At 45.5% G+C, this 10,000-nt stretch overlaps 2 protein-coding genes and 1 non-coding gene across 3 annotated transcripts in view; 1 reads left to right on the top strand and 2 right to left on the bottom strand.

Moving 5' to 3' along the window:
- Positions 1 to 3,047: 3,047 nt before the first annotated feature.
- On the bottom strand, positions 3,048 to 3,916 carry LOC123502975 (protodermal factor 1-like). The gene is made up of 2 exons (XM_045252273.1): positions 3,581 to 3,916; positions 3,048 to 3,242 (listed from the first exon to the last, which is right to left on the bottom strand). The coding sequence occupies exons 1-2, from the start codon at positions 3,914 to 3,916 to the stop codon at positions 3,048 to 3,050; spliced, it is 531 nt and encodes a 176-aa protein (XP_045108208.1).
- Positions 3,917 to 6,066: 2,150 nt separating this feature from the next.
- The window catches only part of LOC123502974 (leucine-rich repeat and coiled-coil domain-containing protein PF07_0014-like), a 41,922-nt gene continuing 37,988 nt past the window's right edge, over positions 6,067 to 10,000 (bottom strand). Inside the window, exon 3 of the mRNA XM_045252272.1 lies at positions 6,067 to 6,618. Within this exon, the coding sequence (XP_045108207.1) occupies positions 6,067 to 6,618 (552 nt within the window). The remainder of the gene's footprint in view (positions 6,619 to 10,000) is intronic.
- Trnaw-cca lies at positions 7,825 to 7,896 on the top strand. Its single transcript has one exon. It is a non-coding gene; the product is annotated as a tRNA-Trp (tRNA).

Raw genomic sequence — 10,000 nt, 5'->3', positions numbered from 1 at the left:
TCTCTCTCTCTCTCTCTCTCTCTCTCTCTCTCTCTCTCTCTCTCTCTCTCTCTCTCTCTCTCTCAGGAATATTGAACATCGATAGATTGACAGATAAAAAGAATCAATAAATGAAAACAAAAAAGAAATATGCAGCCTTTTCTACCGGAGAGAGAGAGAGAGAGAGAGAGAGAGAGAGAGAGAGAGAGAGAGAGAGAGAGAGAGAGAGAGAGAGAGAGAGAGAGAGAGAGAGAGAGAGAGAGAGAGAGAGAGAGAGAGAGAGAGAGAGAGAGAGAGAGAGAGAGAGAGAGAGAGAGAGAGAGAGAGAGAGAGAGTTATTAGTAACAGTGATTTCAATGAACATACTCCTCCATTATTTAAATCATTAAATATTTTGAACTTGGACGATTTGTCTAAACTGAACATTGCCTCATACATGTTCAAAATGATTAACAACAATGTATTTAATACCCAACCTGCACACAGCCACCACACCACAAATAAAAACTCACTCAACATACCCGCACACAAACTCACCTTATTCAAGCATTCTCTGCTGTATTCAGGACCTAAAATTTGGACCTTATTGCCCATGCATGTTAAACAATCCACTAGCTTATCATCTTTCAAAAACAATGTCAAGAAACATTTATTGTCATTTTATTAGTCTATACACCATAACTGGTTGCTTTTGTCAAATTCAGTTGTCGTTATTTCTCTTGATAGAATATGTTATCACTTTATTAGCATTATTAATATCATCTTTATTATTATTATTATTATTATTATTATTATTATTATTATTATTATTATTATTATTATTATTATTATTATCCTTGTGTTCTTATGTTCTTATTATCATTACATTATTATTGTTATTATTATTATTATTATTATTATTATTATTATTGTTATTATTATTATTTTTATTTATAATATTATTAACTTTGTCACCATTGTAAGTGAGTGTATTAATATTTGCACCTATACAAACATAGGTGAGATCGGGTATATGTATTTTCTCTGAATATCTTTTCCTTTTCTCTCCCTCTTCTTTTCAATGTTTTAGTTGATACTTGTTCTCTTTGTTTAATTCAGTGTTTGTCTATATTGCATTTGATTGAAATGTTTTCTTTTTTGCCCATAAAGTTTTTACTTGCAAAGAAAGGCCTGTTTGTCTTATGAAATTCATTTGTTATCAAAATCTGTACACAAATGGCAAACATGATAAAGTGTTTAAAGTGAGAGAGTTTAGAGAGAGAGAGAGAGAGAGAGAGAGAGAGAGAGAGAGAGAGAGAGAGAGAGAGAGAGAGAGAGAGAGAGAGAGAGAGAGAGAGAGAGAGAGAGAGAGAGAGAGAGAGAGAGAGAGAGAGAGAGAGAGAGAGAGAGAGAGAGAGAGAGAGAGAGAGACTTATCACAATATCAAATGATTAGTAAAAGAAATATTATTTAATGGAACAAAAATAAATAAACTGGTCAAGGAAAGCAAGTGATAAAGAAAATAAAGAAAAATAAAGAAAATAAAGGAAATAACATTTGAATAAATAAACAATAAATAATGAAGGGAAATAGTAGGATATTGAAATCTCTCTCTCTCTCTGTCTCTCTCTCTCTCTCTCTCTCTCTCTCTCTCTCTCTCTCTCTCTCTCTCTCTCTCTCTCTCTCTCTCTCTTACACACACACACACACACATAAAAACAAAACACACTTATACTCACACACACACACACACACACACACACACACACACACACACACACACACACACACACACACACACACACACACACACACACACACACACACACACACACACACACACACACACACACACACAGTTCTGAGCGCCACAAAGGGTGTAAAAATCCTGGCGTCCTTGTTATCGAGAGAGAGAGAGAGAGAGAGAGAGAGAGAGAGAGAGAGAGAGAGAGAGAGAGAGAGAGCAATAAAATGATATAAGCCATCATAAACTAAGTGTGTGTGTGTGTGTGTGTGTGTGTGTGTGTGTGTGTGTGTGTGTGTGTGTGTGTGTGTGTGTGTGTGTGTGTGTGTGTGTGTGTGTGTGGTTGAAACTGTGTGGTTGAAACTGTACATCACTCTTTCTTCCAACACACACACACACACACACACACACACACACACACACACACACACACACACACACACACACACACACACACATCAGCGTCACAACGGCATCACATCCTCTGGTTAAAACTCACCTGAGGGAACAAAGCCAGGAGAGAGAGAGAGAGAGAGAGAGAGAGAGAGAGAGAGAGAGAGAGAGAGAGAGAGAGAGAGAGAGAGAGAGAGAGAGAGAGAGAGAGAGAGAGAGAGAGAGAGAGAGAAAATAACTCTTTGATTAACCTTTTGAAGCCTTGCCGGAGCGCTAATTGGCCGGCCTTTGTTGACGCTGCAGGTGAGGCTGTAAGAATTTTGTGAAGATACGTTGGTTTAGTTACGTTTTCCTGCCTCTCTCTCTCTCTCTCTCTCTCTCTCTCTCTCTCTCTGGATCTCCTCTCTTGTTGTTGTTGCCGTTGATGTTTCTATTTTTCTTGTGTGTGTGTGTGTGTGTGTGTGTGTGTGTGTGTGTGTGTGTGTGTGTGTGTGTGTGTGTGTGTGTGTGTGTGTGTGTGTGTGTGTTGAGAAATTTTCATAAGAGATGCTTTGAAGCGAAAAATGAGGAGTGAGAAAAGAAAGAAATAAAATGTTTGGGCCAATTTTTTTTATTTTTTTATATGTTTCTGTCTGTGTGTCTGTGTCTGTGTGTCTGTCTGTCTGTGTGTCTGTGTGTCTGTGTTACTGTGTGTTTGTCTTCATTTATTCTCTTTCTCTACGGTAACTGTTTATGTGTATCTCGCTTCCTTGTGTATCCCAACTTGTGTATCTGTATCATTGTGTTTCATTTCAAGTATGTATATTCTTGTATGTCCGCCAGGCTGTGTATCATCTGTCTGTCTGTCTGTCTGTCTGTCTGTTTTGGCTTATTTATCCTTTTCCCCCACACCAATAGCTCATTATTCCCGTTTTTCTTTATTTTTCCCTCACAACGTCTGCTGCCAGTCTGCTTACATTCTTCCAGGTAGTGTCGGGGTGCGGGGCGCGGCGGGCTGGAGCCGTGGCCGTGGTCGGGGTGGGGTGGTCGCGTGTCGGGACATCGGCATCAGTTGTCCGGCACGAGGTGTGAAAGTGTAAAATTCTTCATCAACTTGTACAGGATCATAGCGCGCAGACCTAAGGAACATCCCACGCCCCCACACGCCCTAACCCACACCCTCACATGCACACCCAAAACACCCTTATTGCCACATGCCGTAAGTGCTAAAACACGGCTTTTCCCTAGCGAGCCGTCCGCCTCTCGCCGTTCGTTCTCATATAAACTAGAGCGTAAGTTTTAGAGACATTTTGAGTGGCGCGAGTGGGAAGGGAGAGTGAGCCTTGCCGCGGAGAGCCAGAGGGACGAGTGTTGGGCGTGGCGGGTGGTGGGTAAGGACGTTGTGGCGAGCGAGACAGGTAATCAGGCATTTACACGATGGACGTCGAGTTAATTGGCAGTGGGAGACTGAACGTGCATTCACCACATTTTGTTAGGAATCGTTACATGTTTCCGCGCTGGCTCTGCTTTTGTCCGGTAATTAAAGCTACTGGCGGTTCCCTGCTGCCTGGAGGGGGCCGAGCTAGGAAGCAGGGAGTGGGCAGAGATGGGGAGAGGTGGGGAGTGATGAGGAGTGACTAGGAGTGCCTGGGAGTGGCTGGGAGTGGCTGGGAGTGGATGGCAGTACTGAGGGAGGAAAGGGTAAGATGGAGGGGAGAGGGGAACGTGAGGGGGGGTGTGAAGGGGGGAGTAGGGGGGTGTGAGGGGGGGTAGGGTCTCTTCCGCAGCCCGTGAGACCGCCCAGTGATGTGCCGCGGCTGCTTCACGCCTCGGGAGGAGCATTGTCGCCTCGTTACCAGGTGTTTAGTGGTAATTACCGCCGCCCGGAGGTGAGGGGCGCCGCGCAGGGAGGGCTGGCGAGGGAAGGCTGCACGGAAGGGATGGAAAGTTGAGGATGATGTTGTGTGTGTGTGTGTGTGTGTGTGTGTGTGTGTGTGTGTGTGTGTGTGTGTGTGTGTGTGTGTGTGATTGATCACACACACACACACACACACACACACACACACACACACACACTGAGAATAGTAATAAGTCATCTTCCATTACTTCATTCATCCATTCATTCGTTTATACATTATTAGCATTATTATTATTATCAGTCATTATCATTATTATTATTATTATTAGTAGTAGTAGTAGTAGTAGTAGTAGTAGTAGTAGTAGTAGTAGCACCAGTAACAGTAGTAGTAGTAGTAGTAGTAGTAGTAGTAGTAGTGGCAGTAATAGTAGTAGCAGAAGTAGTATCTACTACTACTACTACTACTACTACTACTACTACTACTACTATCATCACCATCATCACCATTATTATTTACAAGCGTCACACACTCATCAACTCACACCTGTGTTTTCCCTTTCTTTCATCCCTCCCTTCCTCCCTCCATCCCTTCTTCCCTCCCTCCCTTCCTCCCTCCCTCACTTAGTATAATCTGTCGCCTCCCTCCTTCCCTCCTTCCTTCCCTATCTACGTACTCAAACTACTGGAAGGAGGGAGGGAGGGAGGGAGGGAAGGAGGAGGGAAGGAAGGAGGAGGGAAGAGGGAAGAGGAAGGAAAGGAAGGGAAGGAGGGAATGGAGAGGGAGGAGGGAGGGAGAGAGAAGTGTGTCTTTTGAAGGGGGGAGGGGAAACAGAAGGAGGAAAGAGAGAGAGAGAGAGAGAGAGAGAGAGAGAGAGAGAGAGAGAGAGAGAGAGAGAGAGAGAAAGAGTATATCAGGGACTTGACTTAACGCTAGGGAGGAAAAGAAGAGTGAGGGAAGGGAGGGAAGGGAGGGGAGGGAAGGGAGGGAAGGGAAGGAAGGAAGAGAAGGGAGGGAGAGGGGGAGGAGGAGGGGGAGGGAAGCACAGTAAGCATGCATTCACTAGTAACTTTAGACTGCTGCAAAATAAGTGAATAGAGAGAGAGAGAGAGAGAGAGAGAGAGAGAGAGAGAGAGAGAGAGAGAGAGAGAGAGAGAGAATCACGAAAACCCCATGAACATCTCACAATAACCCCACGAACACCCGACGAAAACTACACGAACACCCCACGAACACCACACGAACACCCCACGAAAACCACAAGAAAACCCCACGAACATCCCACACTAACCCCACAAACACTACACGAACACCACACGAACACGTCACGAACACCACACGAACACACCACGAACATCCCACGAACACCCAACGAATACCCCACGAACACCACACGAACACACCACGAACACACCACGAACACACCCTTCAACTTTCCTGTCTGGGGGGAGGAGAGGAAGCGAGAGAGACAGAGGAGGAAAAAGTGGAGGAAAGCCAGGAGGATGGAGAGAGGAGGAAATGAGGAGGTAATAGGATGAGGAGAGCCATTGTTAGGACTGCTGTAATTGTTGTTACCGAGAGAGAGAGAGAGAGAGAGAGAGAGAGAGAGAGAGAGAGAGAGAGAGAGAAATGTTTATGGACCTCAATTTCACATAACCACAGGAGGACTACACACACACACACACACACACACACACACACACACACACACACACACACACACCACACGAACACCCCACTAACGCCTCACGAACACCACACGAACACCACACGAACACCACACGAACACCCCACGAACACCACACGAACACCCCACGAACACCACACGAACACCTCACGAACACCACACGAACACCACACACACACACACACACACACTGTTCTCCCCACCTTCCCCAACACTTCCTACTACCCTCTCCCTCCCCCTTCCTCCACACACACACACACACACACACACCAACCTCCCCCTGCCTTACTAACACACCCAAGATCACCCCAACACAAACCTCTCTAACTTCTTAAACTCAGTAATTCTCCGCACTCTCTCTCTCTCTCTCTCTCTCTCTCTCTCTCTCTCTCTCTCTCTCTCTCTCCTCCAGAAGATGAAGGGATGAGCTAGGAAGACAATATTTACACTTACCCGCTGATATCTCCTTGTCTTGCCGGTTCTATGCGGTTCTCTGTGGTTCTCTGTGGTTCTGTGAGGTCCTGTGAGGTTCTGTGTGGTTCTGTGAGGTTCTGTGTGGTTCTGTGTGGTTCTGTGAGGTTATGTGTGGTTCTGTGTGGTTCTGTGAGGTTCTGTGTGGTTCTGTGTAGTTTTGTGAGGTTATGTGTGGTTTTGTGAGATTCTGTGTGGTTCTGTGTGGTTCTGTGAAGTTCTGTGAGGTTCTGTGAGGTTATGTGTGGTTCTGTGAGGTTCTGTAAAGTTCTGTGAGGTTCTGTGTGGTTCTGTGTGGTTCTGTGAGGTTCTGTGAGGTTCTGTAAAGTTCTGTGAGGTTCTGTGAGGTTCTGTGTGGTTCTGTGTAATTCTCTGTGGTTCTGTGAGGTTCTGTGAGGTTCTGTGAGGTTTTGTGAGGTTCTCTGTGGTTCTGTGAGATTCTGTGTAGTTCTGTGTGGTTCTGTGAGATTCTGTGTGGTTCTGTGAGGTTCTGTGAGGTTCTGTGTGGTTCTGTGTGGTTCTGTGTGGTTCTGTGAGGTTCTGTGAGGTTCTCTATGGTTCTGTCTGTTGGTGTCTCGAGAACCTTCCTTTGACCTTAGATTTCACGCTTGCTTTCCTCACAACTGGGCCTAACCTTATCCCCTCCCTCCCACTCCTCTTCGTCCTCCTCCTCTTCCTCTTCCTCCTCCTCCTCCTCCTCCTCCTCCTCCTCTTCCTTCTTCTTCTCCTCTACTACCTCCTTCCTTGTTTCCTTTCATTCTCTTTCCTTCCTGTGATATGTTTTTTTTTTATTCTTCTTTTCCTCTTCTTCTTTTTCTTCTTCTTCTTTATCTTCCTTATCATCTTCTCGTCTATTTTCTCTTATTCCTCCTTCTCTCATGTTTATATTAATTTTGTTTTACTATTTCCTTCTCCTCCCCATCCTCCTCCTCCTCCTCTTCCTCTTCCTCTTTCTCCTCCTCCTCTTTTTTTTTCTTCTTCTTCTTCTCCTCCCCCTCCTCTTCCTATTCTTCCTCCTCCTCCTTTTTCTTCTTCTTTTTCTTCCTATTCCATCTTCTTCCATGCCTCTATTAATCTTATTTCACTATTCTTTCTTCCCCTTCCACTTCTCCTCCTCCTCCTCCTCCTCCTCCTCCTCCTCCTCCTCCTCCTCTTCTTCTTCTTCCTGGTGTTCTCCACACACTTTCGCTCACACCAAACAAGAAGAAAATGGAGAAAAATTACCATATCACGTTTTCTTTACACCTTCTTCAGTTGTGGTGGTGGTGGAGGTGGTGGTGTGAGGGAGGAGGAAGGGAAGAGGAGGAGGGAAGGGAGGGAAAGACGGGAAGGAAAGGAGAGAAGGAAGCTCGTACGAAATGTTTTGGAAGTGTCCGTTTGATAGAGGAGGAGGAGGAGGAGGAGGAGGAGGAGGAAGAAGAAGAAGAAGAAGAAGAAGAAGAAGAAGAAGAAGAAGAAGAAGAAGAAGAAGAAGAAGAAGAAGAAGAAGAAGAAGAAGAAGAAGAAGAAGAAGAAGAAGAAGAAGAAGAAGAAGAAGAAGAAGAAGAAGAAGAAGAAGAAGAAGAAGAAGAAGAAGAAGAAGAAGAAGAAGAAGAAGAAGAAGAAGAAGAAGAAGAAGAAGAAGAAGAAGAAGAAGAAGAAGAAGAAGAAGAAGAAAAGGAGGAGGAGGAGGAGGAGGAGAAGGTGCATGTCCCAGACCGACTTCCGGAAGGTGTCTCTTCCTCCTCCTTTAGAGCGGCCCTGTGGCGCAATGGTAGCGCGTCTGACTCCAGATCAGAAGGCTGGGTGTTCGAGTCACTCCGGGGTCACAAGATTAACTTTCTTGTAGATAGAGATGTAGAGTTCACCGTACGGTGAATAATAGAATCTCTTTTCATCCTTTCCTGTGAAAATTCCATGTCAGTTTTTCCATACTGCATGGTACTTTTCCAAACTATTTTCCATGCCAGCGAAAGCTGGAGGGAGTAGTGGGTGGGGAGGAGCCTTCTCCTGTACTGTCCTGTCTCCTTATCTGTAGCCAGTTGGAAGTAGTTACCAAACAGCCTCCAAAGGACCAAGAGGTTTGTTGCTGTTTGGCTTTCCTTTGTATTCCTTTGTATTCTTCCTCCTCCTCCTCCTCCTCCTCCTCCTCCTCCTCCTCCTACTCTTCGTCTTCCTCATCCTCCGCAGTCGCTCCTGCTATTGTATTTCTTTCTCTCTCTCTCTCTCTCTCTCTCTCTCTCTCTCTCTCTCTCTCTCTCTCTCTCTCTCTCTCTCTCTCTCTCTCTCTCTCTCTCTCTCTCTCTCTCTCTCTCTCTCTCTTCCACTCTCTTACACTCTAAATAACATAACCAGTACAACTAACCCACAAGATCCCCATTCAGGCATTCCCTCCCCTCTCATCCCTCCTTCCGCCCCGCTCCCTCTCTCTCTCTCTCTCGCTCTCTCTTCACGACCCAATCAGCTGATCAGTGTCAACAAACCGTAGGCCCATCTCACTCAAGGGACACAAGGGAAGACCAGGTAGAAGGCGAGCCGCCGTCAGTTACCCATCCCAGCCTAGTCTACCTGTCAGCACGGCCAGATCGATGCTACCTGAGTGACGGGACGCGAGGAGACAGGTAAAGGTAACGCAACTGGTGTGATTTCCTCGGTCTGACAGGTAAACGTAACTTAAATAAGGTAAAAAAGTGAGATAAATGAAGGGTGGACAGGTAAAGATGGGGGTTACCGGTGGGCTCCACTAAGACTGACAGGTAAATGTGACTCAATTAACGGAGGTGATCTGGGGTGAGCAGGTAGGTACAGTACAGGCAGGTAAGGTTTATTTTGATCCAGAGTGATGATAAAATTCCTTAGGGTGATGCGTACAGGTTCTGGTGTCACCCCTTAGTGTTCACAGGGAAGGATGGAGAGGAGGAGGAGGAGAAAGAGCAAGAATAAGATGAATAACTGGAGCAGGAGGAAGAAGGAGGAGGAGGAGGAGGAGGAGGAGGAGGAGGAGAGGAGGAGGAGGAGGAGGAGGAGGAGGAGGAGGAGGAGGAGGAGGAGGAGGAGGAGGAGGAGGAGGAGGAGGAGAAGGAGAAGAAGAAGAAGAAGAAGAAGAAGAAGAAGAAGAAGAAGAAGAAGAAGAAGAAGGAAGAACAACAAGAATAGAAGAAGAAGAAGAAGAAGAAGAAGAAGAAGAAGATAAGGAAGAAGAAGAAGAAGCAGAAAAAGAAAAGGAAGAACAAGAACAAGAACAAGAAGAAGAAGAAGAAGAAGAAGAAGAAGAAGAAGAAGAAGAAAATAAGAAAGAAGAAGAAGAAGAAAAAAAAGAAGAAGAAAGGAAGAAGAAAAAATATGAACAAGAACAAGAAGATCAAGATGATGATGATAATGATGATGACGATTAATATGACTAAAAAAAAACAACAACAATCACAGCGGAAACGACAAAAAAAATCTCTCCCTCTCCCTCTCTCTCTTAAAACCCACACAGACAGACAGAGACAGACGGACAGACAGACAAGACAAGACAAGACAAGACAAGACAAGGCAAGGCAAGGCAAGGCAAGGCAAGGTAAGGCAAGGGACAAACACGGACTAACATTCTCAAGGAGGCGACAAGTGAAAAATTCTCCAGCTTGACAGGGAAAGAAGCCCCAATGACGTGATTTGTGTACCTTCCCGTCACCGCCTCTCCCTCAGCCTCCCCCCGCCTCAGTGCTGGGGAAGTGAGCCGTCAGGTGACACACGGGAACCTTACCTGGTTGACACACCTCCTCTTCCTCCCATCCTCTTCTACCTCTTCATACTTACACCACTGTTCTCTTACTCCTCCTCCTCCTCCTCCTCCTCCTCCTTCTCTTCTCCTAATCTTCCTCTTCTGCTATACTCCTGCTCATCTTATTCTTTTCCTCCTCCTCCTCCTCCTCCTCCTCCTCTCCTTCT

This window comes from Portunus trituberculatus, chromosome 13, assembly GCF_017591435.1.
Source record: "Portunus trituberculatus isolate SZX2019 chromosome 13, ASM1759143v1, whole genome shotgun sequence".
NCBI classification, from domain to species: domain Eukaryota; kingdom Metazoa; phylum Arthropoda; class Malacostraca; order Decapoda; family Portunidae; genus Portunus; species Portunus trituberculatus.
This window is presented reverse-complemented; position numbering and strand designations above follow the sequence as displayed.

What these genes read in the sequence shown, in the direction of transcription:
- LOC123502975 (XM_045252273.1), bottom strand. Translation starts at nt 3,916, where the DNA reads ATGCTCCTCCCGAGGCGTGAAGCAGCCGCGGCACATCACTGGGCGGTC. An exon ending in CAGAGCCAGCGCGGAAACAT is followed by an intron (nt 3,243 to 3,580) that starts GTAACGATTCCT and finishes GGTGTGGGTTAG; the next exon opens with GGCGTGTGGGGGCGTGGGAT.